We start from the raw sequence: 25,901 nt of genomic DNA on the forward strand, positions 1-25,901 counted from the left end.
CTGAACCAAAATAATCAAATGTTCTAGTTCATCTGATTTTACTCCACACTTAATTGTCAGCGACTTTTCATTCCCCGTGCTGAGCTGGAACAGGCTACTCACTCACGAGCACAGGGTTTCCATGATTCAGACCACAGGCTACAGCATTTACAAATTCACTTAGCTAATTGATTTCAGCAGTGTCACGTTGGTGTCCGTCATGTGAGTGAACGGCTCGGCTACTCTGAGTGTCCTAAACAGCCTGCCGTCTTCATGACTGTACACGATCTAAGAGAATTAAACGCCATGCTCAACCTTTACAGTCTGACCACGCCTATCCTTCTTCACAAGATGAAGTCTGTAATCCTACAACCAGCCCACTACAAACCAAGCTGAAAAGAGACTTTCTCATTTATGCACGTCGATAAGGAACCTTTGAGACACATAAATGGCTGAACAACTGTTGATTACCTCATCAGGCAAAATTACATCGGTAGGTTTTTAAATTTCTGCACTGCTCTTTATTGATTGTATTTTATATGAATGCTCTTACAAGAAGAACACATGGTTTGAGAACTTTTGAGTTTGAAGTAACATCTTTTCAGATATTTTTTCACATTTTTCCCCCACAAATTCACAATATATATAATTCCATATGTATGTGATAGTATGTGAAGAAAATATATGTGGAGAAAAAATTATTCAAACTTTCAAACTTGAAAGTCCAGATCACTTTATTCTTGAAAGGTATATGAATGTATGTATGTGTTTATTTGTTTTTATTATTTAATTATTTTTTGTGTGTGTATGTGTGTATGTACGTACTGTATGCATGTATTTGTATTTATTTATTTATTTTACTTTAGCCTGGGCACATACAGGCTACTCATTCTTAGCCTGCAAATTCTTTCAACAATGCCACTATTTCTGGTTCTTTTCCACCAGCCTATGTTCACTTCTCAAACTTACACATTTCTGCCATTTATTGCAATACCTTATAAAATATAGCTGTTGTACACTGCTATTTGGACCAGACTTATTACGTGAAGTCAACTACTTGCCTTTGGAGTAACATATTTAGGTAGAGAGATGGTGTTTATTTAATATCACAAGACGCTGTCTTTCCTCACGTGTGTACCTAAGCAGCTGCATCTGACTATTTCATGCTCCAAATTATGTTGAGTATAGACCAGATGTACCAGAGTTACTTTATATTGTTATATTGTCATGAATTTGCAATCACTGATTTGAGATGGAAATCACTACGACTAAGTGATGAGTCTGATTACTATGTTGAATAGACAATTCAGTGATGTTCTTGTACTTTAGTTGAAACTTGGACATGAAGTCACAATAAACTGTAATCTGCATAATCTATCATTAGCACTAATATGCTCAATGTTAAAGTAAATACTAAAGTCATCCTCTCCTTTTACACTAATTCAACTGACTAATCCTAACCCCACACACAGTTTTTTCATGTTAGCATGACATACATAGACATAAGTTAATGACTTTTTACTAAAATCTTTTTTATCAGTACTAATGTCTTTATCTATTCCAAAATTTCTGTCTGTCTCATTTCACTCAGGATTACATCAGTGACCACTGTACTATTGTAAGGTCATGGAATGACCAGTGGTTTTACTTATTGGTAGTGCTGATTAATAAACATTCATAGATAAATGAATATCATATCACAGAGTGCATCTATGTAGCTATAAGTTCATTTATGTCCTATTTTGTTTAATTTGTAATATTTGACATACACTGGACTATAGTTGTGTACCAGTATGATGTTTGCTTTATGTTTATATTTAATGTTCTCTCATTAATGCATTATATGGCTTATATAACTCCATTACTCTTCTCTTATCTCAGTACAATGTATTAAGAATTTGTTTTGTCCTTCCTCTCCATGCCTACAGCACCTCACATTATCCCTGCTGGCTGTGGCTTTCCTCACCTCATTTGGTAGCTCTATGCTATATGGCTATAATTTAGCTGTGGTGAACTCTCCTGCAGGGGTAAGAACTTATTAAGTGTGTTACTGTATGGTTAGAATAACTAACATAATTTCATGCTCTGTATGAATCTGCAACAGGTAACAGTTAAAGGGAAGAAGAGTCACACCATTTACAAGCATATATTTCATTTTATTTTTAAAATATTGCTGATTCCTGGTATACAAACCCCATGAAACAGCATTCAGTTACTGACATTCTAACCCCTTCAAGTGTAAAATAAATTTTACCCTTCAGCACATTTTTAATGAACATAATCCAACTATTCAAATATTAAGTTCACTATGGTACTTAAATTTTTACAATAATATTGGCTATTTATTGAAGCCATAGAGTTTTTTATTCCTGACAAAACAAATTAATTCCAAATTGACATTTTATAGGATGACTTGTTTTTGAGTTATTGAGATTAGGATTAAAGCCATTCAAATAAGTGATCAGTCAAACAGGCTAACAACTATAAGAACTCAATAATAACAAATTTGTTAATGGTAGGTTGTGATTTCCGCCACTGTAACAAAGTATTTTTTTTTTTTAAATCACTTGCCCTTGGCTATGCTTCATAGACCCCTGGGGGTCCCTGGATTTGAGACAACCATTGTTCTAAAGGGTAATTTGAAAACTACTTTGTGAAACACAGTTCTAAAAGATAATTTGAGAACCAAAGTTCTCAAAGCTGGGAAGTTGGGAAGTTCCCAGAAACCAACACACTTTGCCAGTAAATACTATTACTACAGAGTATTACTTATAATGGGATTTTTTTTGTCAGCTGAACCCTATTAACCTAAAACATTTTTACCCATTGGGACTTTGCGTAGGCTAACATTAAGGGAAATTTTTTTAATAAATGCCAAAACATGTCACTTAAAGCATGCGACTTTTCAGTTTGTGAAATTTGTTAACACCTCTATTATTTTTAAAATTCAAATTTCAGTGTTTTATATAGTATATATATAATTTTTTTAAAAATATTTGAATGAATCACTGATAATTCTATCAGTCTTATGAACCCCCTGCAATGCCACCATGAACCTCTAGGGGTTCACAAGTGGTTGGGAAACCCTGACTTATAATAATAATAATAATAATAATAATAGTAATAATAATAATAATTATTATTATTATTATTATTATTATTATTATTACTATTATTATTATATGACCTTATATTAGGATGTCTTACGGCTTCACAGTGGATAACACCACAGCATATTCATACTCACTTATAATAATAATAATAATAATAATAATAATAATAATAATAATAATTATTATTATTATTATTATTATTATTATTATTATTATTATTATTATTATTATTATTATAAGTGAGTATGAATATGCTGTGGTGTTATCCATTGTGAAGCCGTAAGACATCCTAATATAAGGTCATACACCATGCTTAAGGTATTATTTTTCCTAAATTGCAAGATTTTACAATTTGTATTTTAAAAAAATACATAAAATCTACATGTTACTAATATTTAAATAGCCTGATTGTTGAGTAGTATTGTTGAGTAGTATATTCCTAGTTCTGCAGTGTAATGGAGAAGTGTTGCCCTAGTGGTCGCAAGAACACTAGCTCCACTGAGGCTGTCCTCTGAGTGGAAAATTTGTCACTGAATGAGGAATGTGGATGGAACGGACCACGTGTGAAACTAGATCTTACTGAAACTCTGGGAATGTGGCCCGTGATTCTGTATCATGATTCTGTAACTTATTCTAAGAGCAGTTATTACTGTATTGGGAAATGACATCAATCTTGTAATTATAGAAATGTCTGTAGCATATTTTATTTGTCAAAATGTATAACTGCACTGATTCTCTGATAAGTTGATAAAAAGATGTTTCAAAGCAGCTTGTATAATTGTGATGTATAAGATTATTCATCTGAGGGTTTTTTTTGCCATTTTGAGCTGTGATGGTTGCCTCTAGCAGGTCTTCGTGTACAGTAAGTGGGGACCTATTTGCCTTGCACCATTAGTCTGTTAATGATGAAAAGATTCAAATTTTCCTGTTTTTTTCTCTCTTTTTTCATTCTTGGTTGTTACACTCCCCATGAAAGTGGTTTTGTTTTATATGTCTGATGTATGCACAGAATACAGATTTTTTTCTAGCAATGTGTTAAAAATCACTTTTAGCTATTGAACCTGAAGTTGTTTGAATTGTTTGATTTGCTCAGAATAGAAACCTTGAGAAATTAATTCCAAGCTAAGTGATTACCAAGACTTGAAAGCTAATGACTGCTTTTCAGTCATTCTTTAAATTCAGAAATTGCTATCACACAGTTGAACGAGGTAAAAGGTAACTGAACACTGCAGCCCTGAAACTGCTGTGACGCTGCTTAAAATAATTAGATAAAAACAGATGGGTGGAAAAGATAACTGCACAGGGATTCAATTAGACTGTGACTCTAGAATGCAGAGTGAGTAGGTGTGTGAGACAGAGGGGAGTCTAAAGAATGATTGCCGTGTGAGACATGTGCTTCTTCTCATCTAAATTTGTCTATTTTTTTATTAAATAGGCACTTGATTCTGAGTCATTTGGCCTCTTGTGGCCTTTCAGGATGCATATTATTTTTGCTTTCTGTGAGGAGATTCACTTTGACAGTCCTCTGACCCGTTCCATTATTCTGAATGAGTCAGTCAGTCTCTGTTGTAGTCTTTGTGCTGCAAATATTACAGGAGATTCTTTCGCTCATTTCAATATTAAACTGTTAAACCTTGTTTTTCAGGTCAAAAAGCCCTAACATTTGCAATACATTTTAGATAATTTTTTAAATTAGAACTTTAAAGTATTTGTTCACACATAAGACAATACCACTAGTGTCTTTTTTTTATTTTTTTTAAATTTTAATTTATTTATTTTTGCCTAAAACCTGATTTCCACACAAGTAGGCCAGTTTGACTTCTGACTCAAACACGTACTGAAAAAGAATTTATTTGTTAATCACCAGGTGCATCATGATGATATTTTCTCCTTTTCTTTCCCCTCTTTACACACACTCAGTACATTAAGGACTTTTATAACCATACTGTTGTGAGTCGAAATGGGACTGGGCTGAATGGAGAGCAGTTGACGCTCATGTACTCACTCACTGTGTCTGTCTTCGCCATTGGAGGCCTGATCGGCTCCTTGATGGTGGGCATGCTCGTCACCAGATTTGGAAGGTGAGTCAATAGGAGACCTCATAACATCTGGTGCTGTCTGGTCACTCTGCCAGGGGTGGTACTGCTACTCCCCAGAGTGTGATGACCACCAAGGTACACACTACCTCATCTGTCACCTCACATGACCTTTTTCTTTTTTTGTTTATCTCTGTAGTTGACCTTGGTCACACTTTGGAGGAGGAACAGTGTTGTTTTGTGGCCTGTGGGCTAAAAACTTCTCTCACTAACTTCTCAGATTGCTGCTGTGACAATAAAATAAGCCAGGGTATTGCGTTGACCCAAGAGTTTATATTAATAGTAATATGTTTTTATAATGGAATGCATATTCAGCTATGCTTTAATGTGAGAATGAGACATAATCAGAATTCTTCAGCATGCCCACAGAGGCACTCGCAAACTCCTCTGCTTGTCTCGTCTACTCCAAGCGTCTCACGGGAGCCATGAGATTAGACTGCAGACATTTAAATGCAAATGAAAGGTGATGATTCACAACTCCATTTAATGCTCTAATCAATTGTGGCCCAGCAAAGTGTTTTATAGGACTAAGGCCATCATAACGCAGAGCATGGCACAGCCGGGTGTAAATCAGAGGGAAAAGTTTGCCACCTGATAGAACTAATCAAGGAGGCCAGCTATTTTATTCAGCGCTGCAGTTCGTGGAACATCAATAACCTGGTTTTGATAGTTAAACTCCCTGGTGGCGGCTGTTGAACATTACAGCCCTGGTTAATGAGCGGTGTTAAGAACAGGACTCATGTCTGTCTGTCCTTGCAGGAAAGGGACTGTGGTCAACTCTACTGTACTGGTCTTCATAGCAGGCTCCCTAATGGGCTTCAGCAGAATCTGTCACTCACCCGAAATGATTATTTTTGGTCGCTTCATCACAGGAATTCATTCAGGTAACATGCTGCCAGAATCTGCGCAACAAAGTTAATGGGTAATGGAATTTAACTAATCACATGATGTGTCTTTTTTTCTTGTCTCAGGGATCTCTCTGAGTGTGGTGCCCATGTATCTGGGGGAAATTGCCCCTAAAAACCTGAGAGGCTTTATAGGCCTCATGCCCAGCATATTTATCTGCATTGGGGTCTTCTCTGCTCAGCTCCTGGGCCTGCATGAACTCCTTGGAAAAGTAGGTATATGTCAGAATGGCACTATTATAACCTTACAGAGCAGTATCTTCTTACTTGTATCCTAAAAATGGACACATGTAAACAGAGCTCTATATTATTGCATTATTTTGTGTCTAGGCTAAGGATTATAAATGATTGTTCTTGGCCATTGCTTTGTTTGACAGGAGGAACACTGGCCCCTCTTTCTCTCCTTGGTGGTTATCCCAACCTTTGTCCAGCTGATGCTGTTGCCATGGTTTCCAGAAAGTCCACGTTATTTGTTGATTGAAAAGCACAATGTCCATGCCACCATCACAGGTGAGAGAACTGGCCTGAGTAGTAGTAGTGCCTGGTGTTTAGCGCATATGCTTGAATTCTAATAAATGGTTACGCATTATATATAACTTAGCACCTCTCCTTTATGATTTCTTCAAATCGTCTTGTCATGATCTGTCATATGCTATTAAAAAAATACATCTGCCGATCTGATTTGAAAAGTACTACAGACTATTACTAAGAGACTTTTTCATCACGTACCTTGTTCTGTAGCTCTGAAGTGGTACAGGGCCAGATGTAATATTCAGGCTGAGATTGAGGAAATGCAGGAGGAGCAGCGCTCCCTGTTCACTGTTGAGACCGTGTCTGTCTGGCAGCTGCTGCTGGACCCTACAGTCCGCTGGCAGGTCCTCTCTGTGGTCGTCATTAACATCGGGATGCAGCTGTCTGGTATAGATGCAGTAAGGCTGTGTTTACTTTTACATATGACTGCATGATGTTTTATTATAGTAAGCTACACCAGTTAAACCAACACTGTTTAGGAAATTGAGACAACATATTCAAGGTTAGTGACATGACATACTTATGAATAAAGCTGGCACCATAAGCCTTTCAAAGGGTTTGATGTTGAGAACTTAAAATTTGACTTTTCTAGGCTTATAGACAAGCTCACTCAATTTTTATTTATAAAACAAATAAATTCAGGAGCATTACCTTTGTGAATTATTTGGTTTAGCTGCAAATTAATTATTCAGATGATTAAGTGGACAGAGTTGGCAGAAAGCTCATACTTTACTCAACAGAGCTGAACAAATTAGAATCCTTATTTCAAGAGTCTGTTTATAGCATCTAATTTGTTCTGCCCTGCCAAGGCAATAAACATAGGCTATTATTAAAGCAAATTACATAGAACAAAATCTGAATCTGAGGCATAGTTTAGTTAAGATAAAGTGGGTGTGAGTTTGAAATCATAATACTTACACTACAGTGGTGAATTGAGGTTGCTGAATGATGTCCATGGTGAATTTATTTGACCCTTGAATGGAAACATCAGTGTTATCCAAAAAAGAGCTCATGTGTCCCAATTAGACATCAATGGGATGTAATATATTTATATTTTGGGAGGATTAGAGCAATACACAGAAGCAGGATTTCACATTTTGCAGTATAATCATACATATTGCATCTTTAATACAATGACATAAAAGTGCTAGAAGTTAGGAAAAGAAATAAACATGCTCTTTTGACAAGAGAAAAAGATTTAAAATATCATCAGCTAAAAGACAGTGCTGACATTTGGGTGAATAATCTTGCAGGCCGGGCATTAAATGTGTGTTAATAATTTAGCTGAAAATTTGGGACAGATTCACCACATTACATTCATCTCCCCTGCCATTTATAACAGCTGCCATGGAAACCAACTATATTGGCTTCCTGAAAGTAAGAAAATAAATGCTGCTTATAAAATGTTTTGAGCTTGTGACACAGCGCACTAGTATTTATTCTTGTTAACAACCTAATGCATTTTTACATATAAGGCATAAACCACTTTTCTCCTCAATCTGTTTTGTTCTTCTACACTCCAAATAGAGGTTTGGTAGCACCAGCGCTCCCAACCATAATCCTCCTTAATCACTAGAAGCAAGAATGCAAAACTGATCTCTGAGATCAAGTTCTAGAAAGTATCAGCTGTGTAACCTGACCATAAAAACACTGGCATTTACAGACCCTGGCTAGAGTGTGAATATGTTTATATTGCTGATTCTTTTTTACATGCTTTTTTACATGTTTGCTTTCGAATGGACAGATGTGGTTTTGCCTTTGTCAAAGTAGCCCTCTAAAGGAGATGTGAAAAAGACAATAGAAAGAAAGATTTGAGGTGATGGGGATTATGAATCACAGATAATTAGAGTATCTCAGCTAGTGTGTGTGTGTTTGTGTGTGTGTGTGTGTGTGTGTGTGTGTGTGTGTATCCCCACGAGGATAGGAATATTTGACAGTTTTAACTTGTGGGAACATTTGGCTGATCCCTATGAGGAAAACTGCTTTTACTGGAGGGAAAAACTAAAAGAGCCAAAATGTTTCTTTTTGGTTACCAAGGTTAAGTTTAGGATTACATTTAGGTATAGTATAGCATGAATTAGCTGCATTAATAAATATGTCAATAGAAGGTTCTCACAAGGATAGTAAGACAAGTGTGTGTGTGTGTGTGTGTGTGTGTGCAGGGTAAATGGGGTTGACAGGTGGTGTGTCTTGGCTGAGTTGAGCCAGAGCAGCAGGAGAGTGGCTGACCGTGTGTGTCCTCTGCACTCCCAGTAGCTCTAAAACCGTCTGTGTTTCCTCTGATTACCCCCCTGTCTAAAGTCGCATACACCCCTCCAGCGCCAAAATTGAATCTGAAGTGTTGTACACCATAACTGTGCAGCTATGATACACCACCTGTTCAAGCCAAAATCAGCATCTCCCATTCTCATCCTCTCTCACTATGTTTCACCCACCGCTCTTGGTTTTCACTCGCACCATAGATCTGGTTCTACACCAATGACATTTTCGAGAATGCTGGGATACCAGCCCCTGAGATCCCATACACCACTGTAGGAACGGGAGCCATAGAGATCATCGCAGGTCTCCTAGGGGTGAGTATTTTTATTCTAATATAGTAATATGACTAGTGAAGATTGAAATGAACTGACGGAAGTGTGTGCTACGGTTGTATATGAGCAAACCTTAGGCCTTATCTAGTCACAAAGCATCTTTTCAGTAAAGGGTGTCATTTGGAATAAAAATAAATTTTTATGTGATTTTTTTATATAAAAGAATAAACATAAACAGATTATAACCAGGAAGATTTACTTTTGTGCATCTTAAAGCCAAAACAGGTCATCCTGGCATCGACAACTTGACTCCATCTCTGATAAATAAAATATATTAGCGTTAGCATCATCAATCGGCTCAAGCCTAGTAGTAGTACCGTGCTCAAGCTGTAAAGAAATCAGGCCTGTACATGTGAGCTCTCCCTCCAGAGCCTCTCTGCCTTTCCGTCATTTCCTTCTGCTTCGCTTTGCTTTTCTGTCCATCTTCTGCTCCTCTTTCCTCCTTTTTTTTCTTCAGTTTTTACACTCATAGAAAACACTGTATGAGATGAAAGGAAAACATTAGAGAGATGGATGAGTCTTGTTCCCACTGGCTCCTTCTCTGGGTCACATCTCAGAGCTGTAATGGAGGCTAGACGCAGTCTCCGTCTCCCAGGCGTATCGCTTAGCCAGGATTTAGTGATGCACCATCAGCGACTGGAGGAGGAGAGGCGCGCTGTTAGTCAGGAGAACTCATTGCTGTCAGTGTCAATTGGCCCTCACTTGGGAGGCCAATGGCACACAGGAGGAAGGCCAGAGATTGGTTATAAAATTACAACTATTCATTCTGCTGTCAGCTGCTCTCCGCACCCTCCTTTAAGTCAGCACACTGCTTTGGCTCTCATCTTTTCCTTATTGTCTTGCAGTCTCAGTCTGTCGGAATTACAGTCTTAAAGCACCAATCAGAAATTTCCAAATGGCGCCTCAGCTTTGAGTTTACTAACACAGAGGACAGTGAAAATATGTCAAATGGTGGCAGTTTTATAGCATTGTTTGTATTCCAAATAATCTGTTTTCAATATTATTGAAATAGTAATAGATTATTGATTTATTTCTATGTTTCTCTAGTGTTTCACAATTGAGCGGCTCGGAAGAAGGCCACTGATAATTGGAGGTTTTGGGGTCATGGGCCTCTGTTGTGCTGGGATAACATTTTCTCTTGTACTACAGGTGAGCATTATTAAGACTTAAACTACAATTAAAACTACATTTCTCTGTGCATATTGGATTTATTATGTTATAAAATTAAACATAGTTTATTGGATATGTGCACCAGTGTATTCAGAATGCATTAGAGTCATGTACTTTGTGTTATTCCTATCCTCTATTAGACACATGTGCATTTCATGAAGTACGTGAGTGTGGGCTGTGTAGTTGGCATCATTGCTGGGTTCTGTATAGGACCAGGTGGGTTATACTACATTTATATTTTCAATGTGTTTTAAATAACTAACCATAAAAGACATACTTTTATCATGTGAAATGGTGTTCCTTCACTACATATGAAGATATATGGTCTCCAGAGTGTGGTTCAGACTGAATCAACAGATGGTTGTCCTTTGACCCCTGGTTCCTGTGACATCTGGAAATAGGGAAATAGTGACACCTGGAGGCAGAACAGCTGACCTAACTTAAAAAAAAACCTTCCCATGATATTCCTTGACTCATTTATAGCAAAGCAAGCTAAATAACTTGTTGAAAAATAGAAAGGTATTTATTTGCTTGTGTGTATTTTTTAAAGTAGATTAGTTATCCTAATGATGAGCCATTGGTTTGACTGTCTTTGAGCTTAGACATTAATATACATTATCCTTTCACTTACTCACTCATAATCATAAGTAATAACATGGTAATGTATAGACTGTGTACACACATATATACAGTGCATTTTATATTACTACTATGTATTATTTTACTGCAACTTATCACTAAATATCTCATAACTGAGCTGCATGGCATTAGCAAGTAATCTGAATTTAAAAGAGAGAGGTGTACATTTTGTTATTAAATGCATGCATTGCTTATTCAGTGGTGTATTAGTATTATGTGTGGAGTTTATGCATGCCACAAGAGTAGAGTAGAGCAGAGGAGCAAGGCTGAAATGATGAATGAGACTGCAAGTGCTTTACTCTGTTGATGTATGATTCAACCCCACTCCAAAATCTATAATTCATTCTCAGGCCGCAGCCTCAATCGCTGTAATTACGTCTTTAATTAGGATTTTTTATGGCTCATTGTTCATAAACAATGATGAATATGGCTTTTTAAGCCAAAATCCTGCATGAACAATGAATTACAAGCAGAGTTCCATATCAATTTAACTGCAGCACGCTTTCTACTGCAATTATCATGCACAAATAATGAAGTCGCAGCTTGGCTTGTTCCTGAATTCATTAGACTTGAAATAACACCTTGCGCCTGTTTATTTTTCACTGGTAACCAAAAGGGATTAGAAGTTAAGCACTGGAACAATAATGAGCACCTCGTAAAGCTACTTTATTGTCTTCTTCCCTTCATGAACTGTTGCATTATGGAAAAGCACTGGACTTGTTCATTAATGGATGTAGTATACATGCATATATCTGCATATATACCTAAATCTATATGTGCTTCCCAAAAGCATCTGCACTGTAAAAGTCACCTCCCATAAGCAATTTAAAAGCTTTAGTAAAAAAAAAAAAAACCCTCCACACACCTGAATTACAACAATAATAGTGTGTAGAAATAAATGGTGTTTTGCATTTGATTTTTTAAAAATGTTTTTCAGCTGGTGTCCCGTTCCTGATCACGGCAGAACTGTTTAAACAGTCCCATCGTCCTGCTGCTTATACTGTGGGAGGCTCTCTAAACTGGATGTCCAATTTCACTATTGGTTTCATCTTCCCTTTCCTACAGGTGCTGTTACTGCAAAAGAGCATTCCACTGCAATACTGTCACATAATATGTGGTTATTCGTAATGAAAATAGTTTGGGGGAATGAAACCAATATTCATAGCACCAGTGACACATTACAATACGGTTCCTTAATTAATGTTTAAGTACTTACTAACTTAGCAGTAAGTAATAAAGTATTACCATAGTAGATCTCCAATAATTACTAATCACTGTAATAAACTTCTATGTTTACAAAAGTGCAATGATTTGGTAGAGTAATGATTACTCTGATAACATATTGTTTCATGGCTCCTTATTTAATGATTAAGCACTATTTCACTAACTAGGCAGGTATTTCCATATCAGATCCATGAATTACTCCTGAATGTAATAAATAGCTTAATACTTACTAAAATGTAAACAATAAATAGCTTGAATGTTTGTAGCCTGAATGTAATAACTTAATAGCTTAATACTTAGCTTATTAAAAAGTATAATAAATTAAATAACTAATTGTATTAACATTTGAAGTATTTGGGCTACTAAGCTACTATGCTGACAAAAATAATAATGTTGCTGACAAAAATAAGTAATGACTTGTTATACAGTTTTGGATACTGGTTACTAGTGATGTAATAGTAAGGGTAAGGGCATTGATTTATTCCTTTACTTATGCGGGTACAGATAATAATAGGTGTCATTAATGTATTAGTAAATAATTCTATAATGACAGTTTAGTGTCAACACAGTAGCTTATTATAGTGACTAGTTATTATTGAAGAACTACTATGGTAACAATTTATTACTTAATAATAAGTTAGTAAGTACTTAAGCATTCATTAAGGAACCATATAGCAAAGTGTTACCATTAGAAACCATGTAGGAACATGGTAAATTAGCAGACTTATGACTTTATGATTTAGGATAGAGGAGTGAATATTGCCAGAACTTAGTCAGGCAAAGTTTAGTGTAAATGTCAAGGCTGCAAACACAATAGGTTTTTATATTTCCCACATACTTTTCCATATGTATTCCAGAAACCTCAGGTTATTATTGTGAGCTGAAATAACTTTTTCATTCTTTTTGTCCCTGTGTCACAGATGTTGGCAGGGTCCTACTGCTACCTGGTGTTCAGCAGTGTGTGCTTGGTAGTAGCTGTCTATGTGTTCTTTGTCATTCCTGAGACGAAGAATAAGACGTTTATGGAGATCAGTCAGATGTTTGCCACTAAAGAGGCGGTGGTAGAGAGCCAGGCCCTCAGTCAGCCAGATCAGCTTAAACTGAAGAAGATGAATGGTTATGGAACACTAGAAAATGGCTCACTTGAATTCGACAGCTCCTCCTCTGGTCCCTGAGAGCAGAGAGGAGAGTACATTTAATCAACCGGTATTCCAACATGGCCTCGCACTTGTAAATTTGTAATTATTAATAACAATTTGAGAAGATATGAAGTTTAATATTAGGGTTAGGGTCATGGTTTGTGTTAAAAATACAGTTTACATTATAGCTGTATGAACAGCATGATCTACATGCATATAGTATCTAGCCATTGTCACATTTAGAATATTTATAGATTATTTGATGTTAATGTAAATTAAATTCAGTATTCAAATTCAATATCCGCCATACATGTAAAGACCATTGTGCTATTTTTTTTTTAAATATAATTTCCTTAATGTATCACAGTGACCAAATGTGTATTGGCATATTTTATAACCTTTTATATAAAGGTTTTTTTTTTTTTACTTCTTTTGCATATATATATATATATACACACACACACACTAAGATTGAGGTTTATTCAGAAGGAAAATTATATTTCAAGGCACTGTACTGTATGAAATAATGTACATACTACATGCTATAATATTGATGAATTTTTATATATTAATGTAGCTAAATGGCAAATGTTTTGGTTAAAAAATCCAGGGTCCATTGTTTTTGTAATTTTTAATGTAAATGTATTTGACCTGATGTTTAATGAGAGTTAAGAATATTCAATTTTTAAAACCTCACAAATAAAAGTGCTTTTAGAGGATCTGTGGTAGTCTGTTTATTGGAAACATCAGGGGGTAGGCCAATAAACGCTTCCTAAGCAGGATCTGAGCAGAGATTTGGTGGTTTTCGCCAACAGCTTGAGTGCCAAACCCAGAGCAGCTTCATTAACTCGCCTAGGAGGCGGATTTAATGCTTAATTAAAGAAAAGGGCTATCTTTCTCACCTTCGTCTATGGGTACTATCCTCCTCTTTGACTAAACTCTGTTACATGATTTTTCTACATGGGCTAATTGAGAAAAAAAAAATCATGCATAATGATCATGTATAATGATTCTGTTTGCCCAGAAATTCCTTTAGAAACCATGTCTTACTTTACTCTTGCTGGCTCTGATTGATTGCATCAGTTGGAAGTCTATCTGAGTTTACACAGAAAATTGTAATAGTCTAGTTGAATCCAGATGAATTATGTATCCATATAGATTCAGATCCTTTTACTCTGTTAGAAGCAATTAAACTTCCCTCTAGAATGTCCTTTGTGGTGCAGAAAGTGATACTATTGTTAGAAACACAATATTTTAAACCTACTATAAACCAAAGCTGTGGCAGCTCAGAACTAAAACACCATGTGGGTGTGTGTGACGTCTTAGGTCTATCATGCGCAGAGAGCAATGCGTATAGTGAGGTAAGATGCTAACTCTGCTAGCCCCTAGGCATGGTGCTCCATCTGTGTGGGCCTCTGCAACTCCCTCAGAAGATGCCTGCATAGACAAATGATATGAAACGCTTGCATCTCCCGGTGCGAGAAGAGAAATGGTGAGCTAAATCGTGTCTGGCTTTGAGTCTCCCAACTGTTGTCCACTGGGCTCAAGGTCACTGGTTAAATGTGATCCCACATGCCTCCATACACACAGCTGCACTCTCAGAGTACATTTTCTGTGGAGAAAACTACACCACACTTTACCAGCTGGTGTGACTAAAGGATAAAGAAAATACAAGGCGCTAGAAATCAGTAGTTCACTTGATATGAACAGCTTTGCTACTTTCAACTGATATGAACAGTTTTGCTACAATGGCTTAGGACTACAAGTCTCCATCAGTGAAGAGTTGATAACTTCAACAAAGTAGACTTCATAATAGTATTATGAACTTTCATTGTTATACAATTGCAATTTTTGACCATATAGTATACAGTTAGAAGGGAATTATTTATAATCTTCTATCACCCAGATGAGGATGGGTTCCCTTTTGAGTCTGGTTCCTCTCAAGATTTCTTCCTCATATCGTCTCAGGGAGTTTTTCCTTGTCACCGCTGCCACCACTGGCTTGCTCATTAGGGATTAATTCATACATTTAAATTTTATATCCTGAATTTATATATTTCTATAAAACTGCTTTGTGACAATGTCCACTGTTAAAAGCGCTATACAAAGAAAATTTAATTGAATGGAATTGAGTAGTTTCTGGATATTCCTGCTGCTGCTATGCCAAGTTGTCCCACCACCTCATTTGTAGAAACATCTCCAGCAGAGAGTGGGGCAGAAAATGAGTTGTTCAAGTCTATCTCTGTGTCCCACTGCTGGTTGATCCCTTAGAATTCAGTAGTCCTTAAATTTATTTTATCCTGGGTGCCTTGTGCAGCACTAAATACAGAGGCTAATATTTCACTCTGAATTGCCTCCCCTGATGGAAGGACTGTCGTCCTGTAGGTCAGCAAGAGGAAACGATGTTGGTCTAATTAGCAGCAGAGGAATCTACCGTCTCCTTACCACCTGTCACTGTGGTCTCGGGTCTGCCCCCTTGTGGCTAGAAAAGGAAATTAACATGAGGTAATAGAGCTGTACAATGCATCGCTTGAGTGTATAGGAATTTCAGTTCTTTCTTAGTATAACTTTCTTAGTAAACATTTCCACCTTCAAAATGTATATGTATGTGTATATGTGTGTATATGTGTGTATATGTGTGTGTGTATATATATATATATATATATATATATGTATGTATAATATGTATGTATGTATGTATGTAAATGTATATATGTAATATATGTTTATATACTGTTACTATATGCTGTTGTGTATTCAAAAGTATATCCAAAAAGTCACTTAGCATACTGACAGCAGGATTAAAATAAGTACAAGAAAGTTGCCACCCTCCCTCCGACCTCCTAAAGAACACAAACAGACGCAGTACCCTCACAAAGAAAACCCGCTGCTCCCTCTAACATTTTAATTAATGACAACAGATTTTCTTCTCATAAGTGCTTTAATGTGGCTTATTGCTGTAGCAGTCCCCTTGGCCGTGGAAATATTATGTTGACGGATGTGCTGTGTCGCTGGCACTCCCTGGATGGAGGCAGCTGTCAGGGCCGGGATGATAACATTAACGCAGGGGGAAAGTGATGACAAATGCCTGTTATCAGCGAACGAGGCCGGTGACAAATCGAATCGCGGCTCCCAAGAACCCCCATTACACCGTAATAAAAAAAGATTGATGGTCCTCTCTGTCAGGACCTCTGTTAATGCGATTTCGACTGGTCTCTTCGGCTTCCAATTAAGATGAGGAGGAAAGGGAGAGAGAGAGAGAGAGAGAGAGAGAGAGAGAGAAAGCTATACAAGACCTACTAATTGGATCAGTGGAGCCAAAGGCACTCTCTTTCTTTCTCTCCCTCCTTCCTTCCATCTTCTCTCTCTCTCTCCATCTCTCTCTCCCCCTCTCTCTCTCTCTCTCTCTCTCCCTCTCTCCCACCCCTCCCTGTCTCTTGCGGTGGCAGAGTGGAGCGTATCTCTGTACATTGCATTATTTCAGGATTTATGACCGGGTTGTGGGGATGCAGCCTGTGCCAGCAGTGATGAGAAGAGCTCTGTCTCTCTGCCAGCTCGCACATGCAGACGGGCACAGATGGGAGCGAAGATGCAAACCCAGCCAGTGATGAAACATCCTGACAAACAGTGGGACAGACAGAGAGACAAATAGCTCCATGTGACCCACTTGCCATGCAATTAAGTAAATAAGGATTGACTGTGTGTCAGCGGTGTGCTCTGAGTGTGCCATCCCTCACTGGTGTCGGTGTGTCACCCTCTGATTTCATTATTAGTGAATGCTTATTATGCTCCTAAAGGACTTTTTGAGGATTAAATGGCAAATGACTTGACAATGTCAGACATAAAGATTTCTACCCATGTTGGTTAGATAATGCCTGTTAGTATTAACTTGAGGGTATGTCATCACTAGAGCTGACACCTAGGCAATAGAACCACCTGGATCTACTGCATCAATGTAGCGTCATCAACTCTGCCTTATGGGAGCAGGACAATTGCTCAAATACAAATGACTGGGTCCCCAACTGGAAACTGGAAACCAAAAAGTGAGCCATTTTTGCTAAAAGATCTGATTAGAATGTAATATGTAAGTGATAAAAGTGATTAAAAAGTCTGCTAAAAATAGGACTAGTTTAGTGAAGTGGTGTCTGGTGGGTTAATCACAGATTCAGGTTCAAGTCTCCTGCACCGTAAAAATGAATCAGGGCTTGAGTAGATTGCCTTAAAAGTATCAATTTATTAATAAAAAGTTTTCAACTTATGAACTCATGATTTCACATTCAATGAAAATATGATATAATATCAATATATAATATATAATATATTATATATATATAATATATATATAATATATTATATATATATATATATAATATATATATAATATATTATATATATCAATATATAATATCAATAAAGATATGTGTGCACTTTGCAAATAATATAAAGATGGCTAATTATTTCTTTAGCAAATTTGTGCAAAGTTGGTGTTTAAAATGGAAGCGGTGTGGAACCAATTCATTTTATTTTCAATGAATGACATGACTTCAGTGTTCTTCTTTACAAATTTAGAGTAGAAGTTTTTTTCAGTACATTGTAAGGGTAGTCTTCTAATTGTATTGTCATGGAGTGGGCAAAAATACCTATAGAACTTGTTTATTTAGATTTTTAGCAGTGTTGCTATATATATTTTTTGATATTACAGAACTGATTGTCACAAATTCCCCCTTTCCCCCTTTTTGTTTAGTTTTGAGTTCACTCCGTGTGCTTTTTGTTTAGGCTGCCATGTGCCTGTGTTTTTGTCCTGTCTCAGCCCCTGTCCCATCATTGCTCTGTTACCTAATGTGTGCACCTGTTCCGAGATAACCTCTTGATTAGTTTACACCATCAGTTCCTTTGTCCTGCCTCTTCTAGCCACACGTTACACCTGTCCAACAAAACGTATATGTAAAAGGATTTATTTCTCAAACAAATACATACTTAAAAATGTTTCTCTGTTTGTTTGGGGTTTTTTTTCAAAATAGATGAATAGGATATATAAATCTTTTAATAGTTTAAATGAATGTATTTGAGTAATCTGATAAAAATCATAACAATAATAGCACTTTTTATTCATGTAATCCAAGTAATTTTACTTTGTGTGTTTTTTTTTAAATATATTTAGGAGAATGGGACATTTTTGAATTGACCTATTTTCAAGGCCTTGCATAGTTTAGTTCATTTTACACGATTGTCTTAAGACTTAAGACTGTCTTAAGACTTCACTAGAGCATTTTGTTGACAACTGTAAGGAAAGTGCTGGACATAGCCCTTGCACTAAACCAGTATGAGCTCTGCAGCCTGACCTCTAAAGGAGACTCCAACCCCATCTCATCTTCCCAAAAGCCTCAAGGGGATCCACTGCATACAAAGGATCTGGAGGATGATATGAGAGTTTTCATTGTTTTCATTACACCAAGCTTGTAGTTTCTATCTGAGAGTAATGGCCAGGGGGGTGAGCTGTTTTGTTATTGTGACAGAGTCTTCACACATTATCCCATGAAAAGGCCACCAGACACCCTCCATTTTTCTTAAGCCTTTTTACAGTATCTGGGAAAGCTGGAGGAAATATTTGTTTGTTTTATTTATGTTTTCAGGTAAAGGCACAATAAATGACAGAATGTCACTCCCCAAAAATGTAAAAAAAAAAAAAAAAAATCACTGATACCAGATGTGCCTTTCAAGGTTAGAATGTAGATGGACATGGACAATCTATCAGTAATACTGACATCTTTGTGTGTGGGAGAGAGAGAGAGAGAAGTAAATGTAATAGGTACAACAGCATTGCTGGGGATTCTAACACAGTGTATACAATGTGTACAAATATTTATTCTTCCAGCTTCTAGGTGTACCATTAGAGATGTTAGAGACTGTAGGTCTGATTTTTCCCATGCACAGTTTGTGGTCATCATTGTCTAGTTCTATCAGTGTCAGTTTTTGAAAACTGGATACTACTGGCTCAACCCAGTGGAATTGCTGCTGGACCTGATACACTCATAACAGTACAACACACTACCATGCCACTACTATTTCTGTGTTACTGCTGTACTGAAAATAAACTACAACCTAAATAATGTCATCTTAGTTGTGGTCTTACTTATTGGTGAACAGGTTAGAGAGAGACCGATATATTGCGCAGTGCAACAGATGGAATACCGTCAGTAATTGTACACCTACAAGGTGCACCTGTATGGTTGGCTTACCTGAGTCTTCCTAGGTAGGTAGGTGTAGGTGTCTCTAATAAAATCACAACTGAGTGTATTGCTCATAATAACATACTGTTGCTCATAATAACACACTGTATTTGATAGATGCTTTGATCAATTTTGACCTAAGGAATAACAAGTCCATTACTGAATATAGAATATATGTAATTTAAAATGAAACCTTTTCAAAATTAAAATGAATCAAAATGTTGCTCACTATTACAGAAGGCTATAATAAAACAAACCAACAGTTCTGCCCAGGACAATGTAATCTGTCTTTCTGAATAAGTGCCTATGTGTTGTGAGTACGTGCATGCCTTTTGGCCTCAAACATCTATAAAGCATAGCATAGGCAATCACAGCCCACGCTAAGCAATAAGAATGAATTTTGCTTAGCACTGAGTGCTTGTTTGATGAATCTGGCCTGTTGAGTTTATGAAGATCAAATCAGCTCATTGTGTGACTGGGCTTACAGCAGAGTGGACCTGCTCAGTGCAGAGCCATGAATCCTGGGCTAGGGAGGTGGGTGATAGATGGCTAGAGGCTGGCCTCCATCACGCCCCATCCGGCGGGGCCTTCCCACAGCCAGGCTAGAGAGGTTAGAAAGACAGAGGAGGAAGATCAATTCTTTGAGCACAGGGAGAAATTAGGCATGAAATTAAAGCTAGCTATCGCTGACCGCTGCCTGATCCCCGCTGCAGTTAAGCTTTTACTCCGACAGTTCTGTGCGATAGCTCAAAGTGCCTGGCCACTCACGTCCATTTGGCACATCCAGGACTAGAAGAGAGAAAACAGAGACACAGACAAAGGCAACGCTATCCCTGCACTAAGATGGCTGCCAGTTTCAGCGCTGATGACCCGCCATTACTTATACTGCTTGAGACCAAGTGCAAGGTCAGTTCAATCTGGCCTTGCCATAAATCAGAGCACTAGTGGAGAAGCCAAGGTTACAGGGCCCGACAGCCATCACTGAGGAGAGGGTATTTATAGATAAGAACCAGGGATGAGTGTGTGTTCGTGCGTGTGTGTGTGCATGCACATTTGCATTCCTTGCATTGCATCACATTGTGTGCAAGACTGAGAATGAGTAAATGATAATTCTTTATACTAAAATCAGCAATATCATTGTACCTGAACAAAAACAAGAATACAGAACACGTGATTAGGTTTGATGCTCTCAGGTATTTAAATACAGGCATGTAAGAACCATGGCACTAGAAATGACGGCATAAAGTCTGTGTGGTGTGCCACCTAGAGTCTGATTAAGGTGACTACACCAGCATACTGTTACTGTCCAGGCTGGGAACTGTGCATTTACATTTACAACATTTGGCAGACGCCTTGATCCAGAGTCTCTTACAGAATTGCTTTGTAATCTCTATCCAAAAATATATATCCTCATGCTAGTACAAACAGACCAGGCCCTAAAAATATTATTAAGCTAATATATTAAGCTAAAACCCTGTTACAGAGAAGTTAGTACAGCAATAAAACACATATAAAAGTCCTATAACTGTAGGTTTGTGAGTTTTGTGAGGAAATAATAAAATATGATATCGTTCCTGCAATTAACAATGATATACACTATTATAGCTGATGTACTAGAATGTGCAGTGTGTTCAGTCCACAGAACAATGATCAAAAGCTACTGGGTTACTTAATTCATCCTAAGGGAAAAGTCATTGCTTTATGTCAGCACAATTCAAGGATTAGGATATACTGTAGTATATTCTTTAATGATCAAGCACCACAGTACAGCATCCATTTTTAGAATAAAGCAGTCCAATAATCTGCAAATGAATGTAGAATGCGAATATAGGACGTATTCCTGCCTCATGCGCATTGTTCCCGGGATAGGCTCCGGATCCCCCACGATCCTGACCAGGATAAAGCAGTTACTGAAGATGAATGAATAAATGGGTTATATGTGTTCTCCTTTTCTGCTGTATTTGCAGTACTGACATTAATTGGTCAGATGGCTTGTTTGGGCTTGTTTAGGCTCCAATTTAGGGTCTTTACTTACACACACTAAATTTCAGTAAATGCTTTATCCTAAACAGGGTCACAATGGATCTGGAGCCCATCCCAGGAAAACTGGGTGCGAGGTAGGAATACACCCCAGGTGTTACATACACAAACATATTCACACAATTATTCCCACCTAGGAGCAATTTATCTTAGCCAATCCACCTGCTGGCATGTTTTTTGGGAGGTGAGAGGAAACCAGAGAACCTGAGTTCACCCCTGGACAGTAAATTTGAAAAGACACAATGGCTACAAGTTTAAAACGCAAAAATCTAACTTCAGTTCGAACCATTATATTTTCATTTGGGAATCATAGCCCTTTTTATACATAGAGGCATTTTAATAAGGTGATAATAGGGTATAATAGGACAGTTGGCTGCTTAGTTATTATTATTAAACAAAGCAGTTACCCCTGAACTGAGAAGAATATTTAGCTAGCTAACACAGAAGCAAACTATTTCCTAGCCCCGCTGAAGCACAGCAAACGAACATAAGATGTAGCCTAATATTATGCCAACTATTTTTATTTATTTATTTATTTATTTTGGTAGCTTGCTAGATGGCAAAAAATATTGTTTAGCTTTGTGCCTTTTATGTCCAGTGGGGATCCTACTCAGGCCATATACACATAGGAGGCACCACATTATGCCATTTTTGGATATGGATTAGTATTTTTCCTCACTGCTGCCCAATAAAGTCACTGGATCTAAGCTGGCCACCTCATTGTAAGACACCTGGCCCCCTATGCCCCCAAGATCTTACACAAGCACTATTACATACCAATGCCAGAAAATCAGGCTGTCATGAGGCTGAAAATCTAAATAAATCATAGTCAAAATATCAGGTGTGTCAGTAATCAGGAAAACACTCTCAAACACTGCAAAATGAACAGTAACGACCAAGCTGTCAGAAAATGGTAGACCATGGAACACTTTTAGTCATAAAGTAAATTATTGAACAGATCACAAGCACCATCCGTCATGTAATATGACTTCAGAGGATTTCGCAAACAATACAAAGCCTCAATAATAGATGAGCCAGGATACAGTTGGCTAAAAATTACTGCAGGCCTCTGGAAGAAAGCCTTATGAACCGATTAGATGAAGATTGGTACCATGAGGTAAGTTTGGAGAAAAGATAATTGTATCGGCATCAAATGGCTTTATCCTGTAAAGTAAAAAAAAATGTCCTTGCAGGATTTTTATAAATCACTGAATTTTGAAGAAATGCAATTCAGGTGAAGAAATGCAATTCCTTAAGTGAAATTTGAAAAGATAATATTGGTGAGTGTTTTTTATATAGTTTAGGGATAAATGTGCTAAAATTGGCAAAATTCAGCTTAATGTTTTAACAAGTAGCATTTGTAGCTTTCGTCTATAGTCACTTTACACTTTGAGAAGGATGATAACAAATTCAGTGAATAGCTCTAACACATTTCTTTATGATGCCTGAACAGCTACTGAATTATTGCTCCCTCTGTTTCCCTCTTTGCATCTCTTTCTCAGTCCCATCCCTCCCGGCCTTTCTAATTTCATCCTTTTGCATTTTTTAGAGTCAACCCCTGGCCCTTTCTTTTGTTTGCATGCCAGCAGATTGCTGTCGAATGTGGCGCATTCATGTTAGTTAGTGGTTGAGTGGGTGAAACGACTGTATAAGTGTTTTCTCTCTGTCTTCCCAGACCCATGTGAGTGTAGGACAGGTTTTATGCTGAGCGACTGTAACTTCAGGAGACACAGAGGAAGGTTTCACTCTGTTTATAGCCTTCACTCTTTGTTAAAGGTTTACATATATCACTATGTTTGTTGACTCCTCTGCAATATCCATACTTGTCTGGTTTCATAGAGATCTTATGATATGATACATTTTCAATAAGCACTCCCGTCTGGTTTCAAAGAGCCTTGGTTCTGTGTTATCACACTTTGGTTTTGAATGTCTTTTGTAGAATTTAAAATTCTTTAGTAATTCAGACTGACAAGTATTTAAACTGGTTCGTATGGAGATTAGCATATTAAACTTAAACTTGTTAGCCCTGTTGTGAATCATTCATTCATCATGTTCTCTGGAGATCTGAAAAAAAAGAGCTTTAAAACCTCATGTGGACTGCAAAGTGTTGTCACACCAAATACTGACTTTGTTTCATTTATTACTGTTTACTGCTCTTTATAATATTTTTTAATTTCATTATTTTTGAAGGCACCTTTGCTCAACAGCATTTCTTTGCATGTGCCTAAGACTTTTACTTATAGGCTTATATATATATATATATATATACACACATATACAATTTATAGACTTATATCAATTACAAAGACTACACACAACGCCCTAATTATATCATATACCAGTTACACACTCAAGGTCATAACATTTACCACTGGAGCGTGCATTCACTACCTTTTCTCTTTCTCTCTTTTTTCATATTTCTTTACTTTGCTTTTGATGTTCTATTCAAATGAACACTAGAGGGTGCTCAGGGCACATTTATGATCCGTAGGTCTAGAAAACTAGAAACCTTTGGTGTAAAGGGAGGTCAAAGGTCATATATTTCTCCTGACAGATGCTAAAAGGAATGTATGACAAATAATGAGATATGACAAATACGAAAGTAAAAAGAAAGATAACTCAATTTGAATAACTTGTTATGAATTAAATTATATAACTTTAGATTAAAAGGTTGTGGAAGAACATTTTGGTCTTCATAAATAATAAATAATTGGGATTTTCTAATCCTTACACTGTTCCTGATTACCAGATACCAGATCAGGAAAAACTGCTTTGGTACATAGAATGTTTCTAGTGGCAACATTATTATATTTATTATTTACATATATTATTACATTTATTATCACACCATGTGAGTGCAGTAATTGTTCTTTCTACCTTTTGTAGAATGAACATATATACTTTTGCACAGATACTTTGTATAGCAATGACTAGTACAATCATTGTTCGTTTAAACATCTTGTAGAATGAATACTCATACTTTTACTTTGTGCTTACTTCTTAGTGGCTCTATTTACCTTTGCATTCTGTACTTTACCTGTACATACCTTGGTAAGTCTTCCAGGGATCAATAAAGTTTATCTTATCTTAAATGGTTTGTCTTATCTGCTGTGACTATGAAAGCTACATTTCCCATCCTGATATGATTATACAAAATCTTTCCAGAAAGCCCAAATTTTCTTACTAATCTAATGTTGCCAGAAAATGTTAGAGAAGTCAAACTTGTAAAAATCAGGCCAAGGTTATCTGAGGTCACCCTGATCACCCCAGGTCACCCCGTATTATTGGCTTCCAGGACTTCACCAAGTTGCCTTGTAGACCTGACCAGTCATATGAAATATTGTTGCTGTGTAACACCATGCACTAGGTTAAACACTGTGGATTTTCATTTATTTCACTAAAAGTAAAACTTCTGAGAGCATCATCAGACTGGAGGTCGACGTTCCTCTGTTCCTAGAAGTAAATGTAAAGATCACAGATTTCATATAAATTCGCAGAATTCTAAGCTCTCTCTCAGAGGTCATGAGAGAACCAGGACATTGAACCTCCATTCATTCACAAATGCTAGGAGACATTTTACGTCTTAATTTACAACTGCAAAACAATAAGCCAATACACAGTTAGAATACGCAAGGTACGTGTGTCTGAGACCTGTCTTTCCTTTTATACTGCTCTAAAGGGAGTTTACCTAGAAACCTATTTGAAGTCATTGTACTTCCATTCTTTTTGTGTAGTGGGCCGAAATTTCAACGAGTGGTGATAGTTCACAACTACCTGTAATGGTGGAGTACACCCACTAAAAAGAGCATGCTGAATGTCTGCCCTCTACGAATAACAATAAGCACAATTTCCCAGTTTGCATTGTGCTCTGTAGTCAGTGAGTGTGAGCACGACTCTTTCTCAGTCAGACAGGGCATTTCTTTCACTCTTCAGGTGGCACTTTACAGCTCTTTAAAGTGAAAGCAATGAAAGGCTGTAACCGGCTAGGAGTTATTAAGTGTTCTTGAAGGCAAGGGCTTTAACCTTTAATGGTCTAGGTCATCTGTTTGAGATGACCACACAGTCCAATTACTTTTTAAAGTACATCTAGATTAGGTTTCAGAAATGGATGAGGTTTAGTTAAAAAGACCCACCCGAAATGTCCGAATTATCAGCAGGCCTCTTGTAGGTGCCGTCCTGTCAGGAGGGAAACAAGCAGCTTTTACTAGAGTAAAGATTTGAGGTAGTGAAGCACTGGCAGATAC

The 25,901-nt window shown here is 37.1% G+C and overlaps 1 protein-coding gene across 1 annotated transcript; it reads left to right on the top strand.

Moving 5' to 3' along the window:
* Positions 1-214: 214 nt before the first annotated feature.
* Positions 215-14,096, top strand: slc2a15a (solute carrier family 2 member 15a). Its single transcript, XM_026943359.3, has 12 exons — positions 215-472; positions 1,908-2,006; positions 5,013-5,173; positions 5,948-6,072; positions 6,160-6,305; positions 6,471-6,603; positions 6,835-7,022; positions 9,087-9,197; positions 10,263-10,364; positions 10,526-10,601; positions 11,962-12,089; positions 13,169-14,096. Exons 1-12 carry the CDS (start codon positions 428-430, stop codon positions 13,421-13,423), a joined length of 1,569 nt encoding a protein of 522 aa, XP_026799160.2. The 5' UTR covers positions 215-427; the 3' UTR covers positions 13,424-14,096.
* The last annotated feature ends 11,805 nt before the right edge of the window (positions 14,097-25,901 follow it).

The sequence above is a fragment of the Pangasianodon hypophthalmus genome, chromosome 3 (genome assembly GCF_027358585.1).
Source record: "Pangasianodon hypophthalmus isolate fPanHyp1 chromosome 3, fPanHyp1.pri, whole genome shotgun sequence".
In the NCBI taxonomy this organism is placed as follows: domain Eukaryota; kingdom Metazoa; phylum Chordata; class Actinopteri; order Siluriformes; family Pangasiidae; genus Pangasianodon; species Pangasianodon hypophthalmus.